The sequence below is a fragment of the Emys orbicularis genome, chromosome 1, assembly GCF_028017835.1.
Source record: "Emys orbicularis isolate rEmyOrb1 chromosome 1, rEmyOrb1.hap1, whole genome shotgun sequence".
Lineage (NCBI taxonomy): Eukaryota > Metazoa > Chordata > Testudines > Emydidae > Emys > Emys orbicularis.
In genome coordinates this window covers 226,015,459-226,028,599 of record NC_088683.1, presented here as the reverse complement: position 1 = coordinate 226,028,599, position 13,141 = coordinate 226,015,459, and the positions used below count along the sequence as shown (strand labels likewise).

The following is a 13,141-nucleotide window of genomic DNA, read 5'->3' as shown; positions in this document are numbered from 1 at the left end:
CTGTAAATGAAATTCTCCTTTCCTTGAATGCTTAACTAAGTACTAAAACCTTGGTGTCTTTTTTGTTGGTTTTGTTTATCCTTCCTCTTTACAGAACATGGGATAATCCACAGAATTTAAGATAATAAAATGCATTAAATATGGTGGTCTAAAAACATTGTTGCTTTGTAAATTACTCCTGCTCTTGGTCAAATCCTACATGTTGACTAGCTGACTTTTATTAATGCATTTTGAAATTCCATACAAGAAGCTAGTATTAATGTAATATTTAGAAACCAGGAAATTCAGTGCTGAGTTTGAAAGCTCAAACATAGCTTTGCCACACTGTGCTTATTTTGTAAAATATTGTGTAATTTTATATCCTTTAAAATTATTTGTCTCATAATAAAATGAAAACTGGAAATTCTTGCATAACCTTGCATATAGCAACATTGGGTGTCCAGACTGGGTTTGTTGTTTACCTCAAGATCTACAAAACAAGACAAACTGAAACAGAATCAGTTTAGTGTTGTATAGTGGTGAAAATTTAGAAATAAATGGCCCTGAATTTAATTTAGGTGGTAAGTGAAACATCTTGTTAGAAATGCATATATGTTCCTCCTCATGCAGCCCACAGAATAATTAGCACTGAAGTGCCTCTTTTTGGTACATGGGTTTGTGTGTGTTAGGGCAATTTGGAAGGAGCTTTATACAGAAATTTGGAGACAATTGTAATACTTGTGACTGCTTTTCATTTACTTTTCTAATTCTTTCCTTGAAGCAATTAGAAACATATTTTATCTAAGGAATTCAAATTTCTTTACCAAGGAGATGGTATATCATAGATGGGGAAACCGAAAGTACAAAGGCATTATGTCATATGGGCTAGACTTTGCCTCTCCCTGATGTGATTATCTACTGTGGGCGAAGATACTAGGGTCCCAATAGTATCACCCGAAATTTGACCCATCCAGTGTTCATACACATGTACTCGGTGGTTTGACTGACAGCTAGTTCTTCTGTCTAATGTAAGGTGACTTGTCTTGCTCACACAGTTCCCCACGTGAATAAATGCGAATAGCAGTAAACAGCAATTTTGGCAGCAAATCAGCTAGCTTTGTATGAAGTAGGAGAATAGCTACTTGGAATTTGGGCAGGCCTTGCAAGACACAATCCAGCCTCTCTCAACAGCAGGATCAAAAGAACAAAGCAGTTTTGATGACAAAATATGTGTACTGTGTCACACAAAGAAAGGCTCGACTACAAGTAGCCAACTTACCCTCCTGTCTTGTCCTCCTAGGGGTGTTGAAAGTCTGAAGTCTTAAAGGGGGGAATTGGGAATTGCTGGGGGTGATGGTAGCAGGGAGATCTTGAAGAGAGCTCCTGGAAGATAAATTTAGTTTACTTGGAAGAGGGCTTTAATCCAGGGCCTTTAGAATAGCTTGTTCTGACATTTTTCAGTTTCAGGCATGCTTCCCCTTCACTTCCTACTTTTAATCGCCCCCTCCTACACTAAAATAAAATTAAATCTATCGTTCAGTTTGTATTAATACTTCTGTTTTATTCTGTTTTGCTGGGGTCTTACAATGATCATTGGTTTGTTTATGCTTCCCAGAGATCATCAGTACTGAGTAGCAGTTTCCCTTAATCTATCCTTGCCAATCTGATAGCTGTCTTGTTCCCTCAAGAATCTTAGTATTTCCTATTCAAGAGAGATGAAACAGTCTGAGGGCTGACTGGTCCAGAAATGAGATTCTTACGAGGGCATCAATGAATGTGGAAGGTGGACTTCATTTGAAGATTATAGCTAATTTTTCATTGGAAAGATCTTAGTCAACTAAAATTGTTTTTGCCCCAGAGAATCTAAATTGGAATGTACAAATCCTAATAATTTTCAGTGTTCTCCTTTAATCCCCACAACTCTCACTCAAAGGTTAGAGAACCTTCCATTTATTTGAAAGTACCCCAGGAAAGGCAGGACAGTGTTCATCTCAGCATAGTTTGAAAATGTACATTAAGTAGTTTTTAAAAACCTGTCAGCATAACCAAAAAATCAGTTAATATATCTTCTGCCTGTTATATTTAGAAAGGGGATGGAATTAAAGCACAAGGCATGATTCTCTCACGCAACTTCATTCCAACTTATATGACAAAAATCTTGCATTACTGCCATAACTCTGTAACTTGCACCATGTCATCCTCTTCAAGACTCTTAGTTTTGCTTTATTCTGCACCAGGATTCCTTCACAGAAATCTTTTCAGTTGATGTACACTGTTATAGAATTAAAATGAACAGTGGGTTACATATAGAGAGAGGGTGTTTAACAAGTGAGAATTTTTATTCAGTCTTTCTGGCAGCATAAAGGAGAATGAAATTACAGGTATATTCAAGGTGGTAACTTTCCTTGGTCCTTAAAAACTCACAAAATGTTGAACACATCCATGTGAATCAGAAAGCACCGTTATGGACACACAAAGTGGTTTTTCTTAAGATAGTAGTACTCAGAACCAAAAGTTTTAAATTTTATTCGGTAGCCTTCTAGTTGCTACACATATTATTAAAGTAAACTGGAGACTATGGCAAGATGGTGAATGTATTCTACAAAACTTGATAAACGAATATGTGTAGTTTTATTCAAAGTACTATAGCAAAATGAGTAGTGGTTTTGGATTGAAAAATACTGGGAAAGGACATATGTGAAGAGGTGTGTGTGTTCGCCTTTTATATATATATATAAAGTTCCAGCCACGCTTAAAAGTCCAGTGTGGAGTCCAGAAGAGATTCCATAGGAGCAATTTTGTGAGTGTTCTGCTTCCTTGTTTACATTGATATACTATACAAACACACCTTGGTGGAGAGAAGATGAGAATTTAACATTTCATGCAATGCATTTTGCTGTACTGAGAAAGGATGACTAGGTTCACTGTAGCACTTGAAGAATGATGATGGCAGCCTTCCTGTGCCTCAAGACTATTGACACAGGCACTATTGCTGACTTTGATCAATATGCCAATCTGAGATCAGCAACTCTGAAAATAATTGGTGATTGGAAAAATCAATGTATGATTTGGCATAATGGATGAACAAGCCAAATAATATGTATATTTTGAGCATCTTACATTAGACTTAATTTCTTGGCAGCATAAATTTGGTTACCAGTTTTGCAGTAAATCTGAGTTTGTTCTCATGCACCCAAGAGTAAATTCCCTGAAGTGAAAGGGAAACAACATACAGATGTGTTTCACTGCTATACTAGACTAATGAAGGACAACATCAATGCTCCACTTCTTGATATTTTTCCATCTTATCCTTCCATAAGTAGCAGCATGCTATAGGTAGCATTGTACTATGTGTATTTACTTCATAGGTTTGGAAATTTCATATACCAGTTAGAAAATTTTCTTGTAAAAAGAACAAAATTAAGAATGTTTTTAATCATGATCCTTTAAAGTTAGGAGAAAACATAGTTATTAATGTTTAAAATGAGAGACACTTAGGGATGTAAAATATGTTAAAACGAATAGCTTTCTAAACACACAAGCTAAGATTTTCAAGTGACTTGTGATTTTGGGTACCTCAGATTTTAGGCGGTCAATCTGAGCCACCTTAACGGGGCCTGATTTTTTTTTATTTTTTTTTATTTTATTTTTTTAAGAATACACTGAGGGCTTGCTCTCTGAAAATCAGATATCTTTAAGGTGTTCCATACTGGCAATCTAAAATCTATCATTAGTCACTTTTGAAAAGCTTACTCAAGTTGTGTACCATAACAACTTTCCTTTTTTCAAAAGCTACATACAACAAATTATTCCAAAAAATTCTACCAAGTATTTAGAAGAAAAGGACAATTAGTCTTTTCACACTCATCAAGTGCCATATTTCACAATATTTGCAAAGTACTGTAATGTAAATGGGAAATTTTATTTTTGGACTGATGTTCAAGTACAGTAGCTAGATTACATTTCATTTATTAATTTATTGTAATTTAAATGGATGAAATTATTTAGAATAAAATTTCAAAAGCTGTGGTGTTTAAATTAACTAGGCTTTTAAATTTATTTTATAGCATTGTAAAGAATAGAAGTCTTAACTGAACCCTGTTATGCTTGCATCTGCCTGAAGTAGTAATATTTTAATGGTGTTTACAGTAATATTAATAGTATAATATTAGCATTTTTAAAGAGTAGAGGTATGGCAACATATATTTAGTAGAGTTTACAGTAATTATGAAGCATAAGATGTGCAGTTAAATTATGTTACTCTGGGTTAGACTGTATGAGATAGAAGCTAGGTCCTTTTAACCCTTTAACCTCTAAGGAAATACATCAGTGTTCAGTTATAATTAGTTTAAAAATCACAATGCGATTAAACTGTGTGTTTTGGATGGAGGAGCAGTAGTTTAGTCATTCTAATAGCTGAAATGGTACATACCCATTTTAGTGTACCGTAATAAGTATTATTTTTAGTTGGCATGTTTTCTAATACTGTAATTTAAATTTTGACAGTTTTGCAGAGTTAATCTTCTAAAATATATATATATACACAAACCTATTATGTTATTATTAAGAAGGGAACATTACCTCTTGAATACTGTACCTCAATTTTATTGTAATGATTTTGCTGGTTACCAGGTGGGGTGGCAGTTGAAAAATTTGGTGAATGCACTACGAGAGGATCCGAGTGGTGTTATCTTAACTTTGAAAAAGCGACCTCAGAGCATGCTTACCTCAGCACCAGCTTTACTGAAAAATATGAGATGGAAGCCCCTTGCTCTGCAGGTAATGAAGCTTAATCATAAGTCATACACCATCATTTTAACTATAGATTATCTCAGTGATGCTTTATTGTGCTTCATCTCAGCAGCATATGGATTTAATCTTGTATGCTTTGAAAACTTGTTTGTGAAATGATATCTGCACAGCTTGTTCTCATAGGCACAGTTGAAATTAAATCCATTGGTTAGACCTTTTAAAAGGAAAAGACAATCCATAAGTTCTTTTGTGGTTTGGAAGTATTTAAAAATTATCCCAGATAACCGCAGGGTAATACTTCTAATGTACACAAATTGTTTGAGGGCTCCCATTCATTTTTCTAGGCATAGTTAGGAAGCTGCTATATTATAGTTTAGGTTCTTTTAAAGGTTACATTGCAGCATATTTTATAAATAGAGAAAAAATGTGATTTTGTTTTCAATTTAGCCAAGTACTTAATCAAGTGCACAACTTTAAGCATGTGCCTAAATATTTTGTGAATCAGGACCTTAGACAAGTACATGACTTTACTCCTCTGAGTAGTCCCATTGAAGTCTGCTCACGTGAGCAAAGGTATGCCTAAATTATTTGTAAGGATCAGTTCCTTAGTACTTAAAATATGTGCAGGTCTACAGAAGGTCTAAGCTGACCCTTTATTTCTCTTGTTTTTTAATAAAACTATAGTATGCCAAAAATGGAAATAGTTTAGTCAAAAATTTAGCATTTTACTTTAGTATAAAACATCACTGTGATAGCTTTATTTCCTAATAATTAAATTTTAGGAAATCCAGAATAATCTATCTCCAGGCTGATTAAACCATTTTACCAATTGATGAAAGCTGAAAAATAATGTATTTCCCCTTCACTTCAGTTGGGGCATAATCTAGGAAGAACTTTATTTTCCTTGCATAAAAATTGCATTCTTAAGAGAGATTATTATCCTATCTTAAACATAGTCTAATTTAAAAATTAATACTGTTCATTGAAATAAAAAGTCATATTGTGAAGGAAAATGAGATATGGAAATGCCACTGCTGATAGTGGCTTTCTTTGCCATTTAAAATGCTGACAGGTTTATAAAAGCAACTAATACCATTCATCACATCCTTTCCTCAACCCCACCTCCATGGTTAAATATACCATTGTCTTTCAACTTGAATAGCTGTTAAAAAGATTAAGTTGTTTTAGCATTTAAAACATGAAGTACTCCATGGAAATGTGGCATTAAGTTTCAACCAACAAATAGCTGATCAGCATCTGAGTATAGAACTGAAAATATGTATGCATGATAATGGGCATATGAATGTACTTACTTGAAAGTTGTGATTTTATCAAAGTTTTTTTGCTGACAATATAACCATCAGTGAAAAATACACATCATTGCTTAAAATGAGACTGTACCCTATTTCCTCTGTAGTATTTTTTGGTGACATTATGTCCATTTCATTAAATATTTGTTCTGGCTCTACTTGAGTGTCTGCCACTAGACTATTCCCACCAAAGATCCCACAGCAGGATTTTATAAGGGATAGTGGAGTAGTGGAGACACATGAATGTGCAGTTAAATCAAGAGAGGAGACAGGCTATTCCAAAGGGATGGGGTGGGAGGGGGGATCAGACAGCAACCAGCTTCCACCCTTTAGGCTTCATACAGCAAGAAAGCATGAGTCTCTAAAGGGCTCACTGAGCCTTCTTACATGGGAGTGAGAATCCATTAAACTCCCCTGAAGATTCTGATGTCAGGGCAGTGTACATGAGCCACCAGCCTTCCCTTGTTGAGATGCTTCTGCTGCTGTGACATCAGGGACGTCATTTGTTATGGGATGAGGAGGCAATTGCCTCCCTCCCCCCGTCATTTTCATAGTTCCTCACCACTCAGTGCTGCGGTGTCTCCCCCAGGCCTGCAGCAGCCAGTGGGGAGCAGGCCATTGTCAACACCGCCTGCCTCTTCCCACTAGCTGGATGGGTAGCAGCGGCAGTGGCCTGGGCCAGGTCTAAGAAGAGCGGGAAGAGGCCTGGTCCCTGCACCAGGCCAGCCATGTGCGAGACACCTCTTGTGGCCTGCACCCTTCCCATCTCTCTGGGACAGGGACAGGCCACCACACCCCCTCCTTGAGAGTAGGACCGGCCCCCTAACCTCCCACAAGCAGCTGTAGCCTCAGTGAGAAGGAAGAAGTGAAGATGGTGACACAGCTTTGCCCCCCACTCCCTGAATTTTTCTGAAATGATGGCCCTAATGAATGTGCATGCACCAACATGCAAGCATGAGGCCTATAATTCACCCACTCCTCAAAATCTTAATTTAATCGCTAGATGAAAAGGTTTTCATGTGCACATGGCATTATATTGCAGAGATGAAAATTCACTTCTCTCTTAATTTGTTCAATTTGGGTCTAGTTTACAGTTTAGCATACTTAGAATGTCACAGAGCAGATACAGTTTTTAAAGTGAAATTTTAAAGATTTTTTTCTTACAATAATAGTATAGGAAATACTGGTAGTTTTTGAGGATATTTTGATTAATAGAAACTGAAATCCTATTAAAGTATTATAAATACAAACCTGATATGACATGGTGATATGTTATAGTCTTATTAGATATGACATAAAAGAAAAAGCCAGGAATCTTATTTTCGCATGTTTGTGTGTGTATGTGTGTGTGTGTGTGTGTGTGTGTGTGTGTGTGTATCTGCGGTACTTCATGGCTTTCTAAAGTGAGGGATAATTATTTTCTGTAGAAAAAGTTTCAACAATAAGTAGGACAAATTTCAGAATCTGCATAATGCTAAGATCTGTCTTGTTAACTTAAACACATTGGAGTTAAACAGAATACCAGTTGGCCCAGATGAAATCAATTTTAAAGCTTAAATACTGAATAAGTGTGTAATAGCTATGGCAAATTCTGATTAATATAAAAGCAAAAAAGGTGCCATACTCTCACAGCTGTTCAAAAGTATGAACTGATTAGCATCAGACATCTGCATCGATTATCCATACTATTTTGATGATATTTTCATTTCTCTACAAATCCTAATGTCACTGTCCAGAACACAGTTTACTCCAAAATTTACACTTTGTAATTAGAAATTGCTATTTTGTGTTTCCTAAGTATGTGCTAGTTTCACAGACAGTTGATATTTTGTTTAATGGCAGTGGGAAAGACTTACTATGGGGAGAGGGTGAAAAATGGATGTTAACATAAATAGATAAAAGGAACATCTCCATAGTCTCTTTTTTCGAACCATAACATATTTGCTATATCAAGATGTCATTAAATAATGGAGAATGTTATAAGTGTGCAATCATCTCAAAGCTAAAACTGTTCAACAATTTCAGCACACATAAGCAATAATAAAATCCATACCCCGAAATAAGGTCTTGTGAAAGCACAAAATATAAGAAGATATATCCGTAGCAACAGGTATGGAGAGGAAGTATAATTAGTTATTGACTTAGCGCCTGTAAATTAGCTTTTTATTTAACTTCTGCAAGAGGGGTGAGTAGAAGAAAAGGGCAAAATGTGATTTCCGAGATTAATCAAATAGTATTGAGTGTTGTAGGGGAAAGTGGGACTTGGCAAAATGTAAGAAGCACTGGTAGTGAAACAGAGATTTAGTTTTTGAAAGCGCCTGCATCAGCAAACATCTCTAATAGTTGTCACATCAAACTTGGAGGCATAAATGGTTCAGCAAATTAAATTAAGGGGCTCATTTACATTGGGATCTTGTAATTGAAACCTTTTAAATCACAGTTCTAACAGAATAATATTGACACATTAGTCACTAAACTGCCCTCTGCTTGCTTAGTTGATAATTGTATGTACGAACATGAAAGTTCGTCATTTGCAGCAAGATTTAAAAAATCAAAGATTTAATGGAGCAATATTAAGTATATGGGTGAATGCTAGATGAAGTACTCCAACGTCAGCACTGTGTAAGTGCTACTAATGACTCTGTGGTATATGAATCATTTCAGTGCAGGAGATGACAGGAGTTGTGAGAGTTTTAAGCTTTTTTTAATATGTCCTGGTAATATTGTTAACCACCTGTTGTCCACTGAAAAACTTTTCTCCTCTTGTAGTGCTCTAAACTTGTAATATATCAACCAAAAGTTCATGGTCTGTAGATGTGAAAAGGGCTTGTTGATAGTGCCAGTTGGCAAATCTGAAAAACTACGAGTCCCACAAGCTTATTTCTGTGAATGCAATATGTTTATTTTCCACAACTTGTTCCTGTTGTAAGTGTCTTGCCATTGATAATGCGCAAGTGACATTTAACAAATGGAACTTTCTGTTGACTCCTTCATTTGGTTTCCTTCTTTTAGCAGACATTGACTAATTTGTTTTTTCACAATTATTATATGCTGAAAATATCTCTGAGAGGTAAAAAAGTAAAATAAAAAAAATGCCAAATCTCTGTAGCAGGCTGGAAACCAGAGTGCAAAAATATGACTCAGCATTCAGAATAACGCCGACTAGAATATGGCTTTATATATTGCACAACATCATATAATGAGGTCCCAGCCTGTGTACATGTGTGCGCATAGCTTGAACTATAATGTCCATCAGAAGAGGAAAAAACATCCATTTTGTTCTATACCTGTTTAAAACAAGTGAATTTTTTGACAGCAAAGGACACCTGAAGGCTCTCTGTTTAAACCTCCATAAATTAATATTTTCCACCTTTTTGTGGCTTATCAAAGTTCTATGTTTTATACATTTTTATCATGTCATAATTTGTGAATTACAGGGATTTTCAATGTATATTTTTTATAAAACTTGAATTAGGCAGCTACAATATTGGGGCTTTCTAAGATGTTTTTTGCGGTTGGAAATAATAATTATTATGTGATCATACAACAAATGCTAACATGTCATGAATGCAACCATGAATCTTACTAGATTTGTTTTTCCCACTACGTTTCCATTGCTATTGTGGTTCATTGTGTGGAGTCTAAAATGACATTCCCGATCATAATGATTATATTTTTGACAATCATTAGACTTGTCAGGTATGGAGTTTTATCTTCAACCTTTGTTTTTCATTTCTGCCACAGGTTGAGATAGTTGAATACTTTATCTGAGAACTAGAACTATGCAAACTTTCTCTGTCCTTAGAACAATCCTTCTGAGATTTAGAGTGTTTGCTGATTTAAATGTTTGTTGTACCTCAGACCTTCTGTTTCAGTCTACACTCTTCTTCCTGACTTCACCATTTCTATTATTTCTGGGGCTTCCCTCGTAGTGGCTCCCCACAATACAATTTGAGCATTCCAAGGTATACTTTTGTCCTCTGAGGTGAAAGTTAATAAAGAAGAAGATTTTTGAGCTCATGGAATTTAAAATAGGCAGCAGCGGGGCTGTAACTGCCACGTGCTGTTTCGGGATAAGCTACAAAGCCTACCTCTAGCCCCTGGTATGTGCTTGTGCTGTTGGCCAAAAGGAATTTGAACTAACCTGCTGAAGACTCCTGATCCAGACTGGACTCTTTCAGGCTCATAGCGGGACTAGAGAAGCAGGGAGTGATGTTTCTGGAGGGTTCAGCTAAGCTATGAGGGCCTTGTGCCCACCACTGATGTCAATGGAAAGACTCTCGTTGACTTCAGTGAGCTTTGGATCAGGCCCAAATGGGTAATCAGCATCCAGACTTTAGAATGTTTATCAAGAGATGAACAGAATTTTCCTGACCACTCTGATATCTAGTGGGGTCCTATAGGGTAGGAGTGGCCAACCTGTGGCTCTGGAGCCACATGCGGCTCTTCAGAGGTTAATATGCGGCTCCTTGCATAGGCGCTGACTCCGGGGCTGGAGCTACAGATGCTAACTTTCCAGTGTGCCGGGGGGTGCTCACTACTCAACCCCCTGCTCTGCCCCAGGCGCTGCCCCCACTCCACCCCTTCCCCCAAAGCCCCTACCCCTTCCCCCAAGCCTGCCATAGCCTTGCTCCTCTCCCACCCCCACAGGCCTCCTGCGCATGCGAAACAGCTGATTGCGGCAGGCAGGAGGCGCTGACCGGCGGGGTTGCTGGCGGGCGGGAGTTGCTGGGGGGCTGCTGACGTATTACTGTGGCTCTTTGGCAATGTACATTGGTAAATTCTGGCTCCTTCTCCGGCTCAGGTTGGCCACCCCTGCTATAGGGGGTCAGTCCTGGGTCTGGTACTATTCAATATTTTCATAAATGTCTTGGATAATGGAATGGAAAGTTTGCTTATAAAATTTGCAGATCACACCAAGATGGGAGGAGTTCTAAGCACTTTGGAGAAATGATTAGAATCCAAAATGACCTTCACAAATTGGAAAATTGGTCTGAAATCTACAAGATGAAATTCATTAAAGACAAGTGCAAAATACAGTCAAATGCACAACTACAAAATGAGAAAAAACTGGCTAGCTGATAGTATTGCTGAAAAGGATCTGTGGTTCACAGGGTATCATAAATTGAATGAGTCAAAAATGTGATGCAATTGTGAAAAAGGGTTATATCATTCTGGGGTGTATTAATAGGAGTGTCATATGCAAGACATGGAAGGTAACTGTCCTATTCTACTCAGCACTGGTAAGACCTCATCTGGAGTAATATGTCCAGGTCTGGGTGCCCCACTTTAGGAAAGATGTGGACAAATTGGATAGAGCCCAGGAGAGCAACAAAAGTGATAAAAGACAGGACAAGAAGTAATGGGCTTAATCGGCAGCAAAGGAGATTTAGGTTAGATATTAGGAAAAACTTTCTAACTGTAAGGGTAGTTGAGCTCTGGAATAGGCTTCCAAAGGAAGTTTTTAAGAAGGGGTTGGACAAACATGTGTCAGAAATAGTCTAGGTTTACTTGGTCTTGCCTCAGCACAAGGGACTGGATATGATGGCTTCTCGAGGTTCCTTCCAGTCCTACATTTCTATGATTTATGATTTTGTGTTAATCCATTATTAGTCATCACCATTTTGATCTAGAGTATTTGGATGACAGATTTTGTTCATTTTTAAATAATGTATTGTACTATTCTATGCACTACTAAGGCTGTTGGTAAAGGATTTTTAGTAGCTCATCATACAAGGTTCTGAGGCTTAGAACTTCATTTGTGGTTACATATTCACTTTGCTGTACTCAACTCTCCAGCTTCTTTGCTGAAAGAAAAGAGATCTTGAAGTCATTGTGGCTAATTCTCTGAAAACATCTCTCAATGTGCAATGACAGTCAAAAAAGCTAACAATGTTAGGAACCATTAGGAAAGAGATAGATAATAAGACAGAATATAGCATCATGCCACTATATAAATCTATGGTATGCCCACACCTTGAATACTGAGTACAGTTCTGATTACCCCATCTCAAAAAAGATATCTTATAATTGGAAAAGGTGCAGAGAAGGGCAACAAAAATTATTAAGGGTGTGAAACAGCTTCCAAATGAGGAGACATTAAAAAGACTGGGACTTTTCAGCTTGGTAAAAAGACGACTAAATGGGGATAAGATAGAGGTGTATAAAATCCTGACTGGTGTAGAGAAATTGAATAAGGAAGTATTATTTACTCCTTCACATAACTAATGAACCAGGGATCATCCAGGCAGCAGGTTTAAAACAAACAAAAGGAAGTATTTGTTCACACAACACATAGTCAATGTGTGGAACTCGTTGCCAGAGGATGTTGTGAAGGCGAAAAGTGTAATGGGGTTCAAAAAAGAACTAGATGAGTTCATGGAGGATAGGTCCATCAATAGCTATTAGCCAAATGGTCAGGGATGCAACCCCATGCTCTGGGTGTCCCTAGGCTCTGATTACCAGAAGCTGGGAATGGATGACAGGGGATGGATCACTCGATAATTTCCTGTTCTGTTCATTCCCTCTGAAGAACTTGGCATTGGCCACTGTCGTAAGACAGGATGCTGGGCTATATGGACCATTGGTCTGACCTAGTGTGGCCATTCTTATGTTCTTTAAGTTTTTCCTTACCTTAGGTTTGAGAGGAAATTCTACTTTGATTATTTATCATTCCCCTCTTTTTAATTTGCTTATATTGCCTCTCCATCCTCTAGCGACAACATTTTGTTCTGTTTTTGTCAGTTATTTGTGATTAAATTCATGAAATTACAGTTTTAATCATTAAATTTAAATAAACCCCTGTAATCTGTAGGATATTTAGTTGCCTAGTTGTCTTTTCACTACATAGGAGCTTGGCACTCTCTCTAGTGTTGTTTAAATGGATTCTGACCAGAGTTCCTACGAAGCCTGAATTTTTTATATAATATTTCATTACCTCTTCATTTCTTAGTTGCAAGCTGAAATAGACTGAAATGTGTAAACAATTTAGTTTATTGGGAATGGTTTGTTCAATAAATTGTTACTTTTTACGACCAAAACACAATTGTTTACTGATGAAGACACTGTAAAAAAAATATTACTACCTAAAACTTTGTGTT

The 13,141-nt window shown here is 37.0% G+C and overlaps 1 protein-coding gene across 5 annotated transcripts in view; it reads left to right on the top strand.

Annotated features, from left to right (window-relative positions):
* Positions 1-13,141, top strand: part of CNKSR2 (connector enhancer of kinase suppressor of Ras 2) — a 361,047-nt gene that overhangs the window by 200,495 nt on the left and 147,411 nt on the right. For 3 of the 5 annotated variants that reach the window (XM_065413934.1, XM_065413928.1, XM_065413921.1), the window contains exon 9: positions 4,612-4,758. The exons of the other annotated variants lie outside the window; for them this stretch is intronic. In XM_065413934.1, the coding sequence (XP_065270006.1) occupies positions 4,612-4,758 (147 nt within the window). The remainder of the gene's footprint in view (positions 1-4,611; positions 4,759-13,141) is intronic. 5 annotated transcript variants of the gene reach the window in all.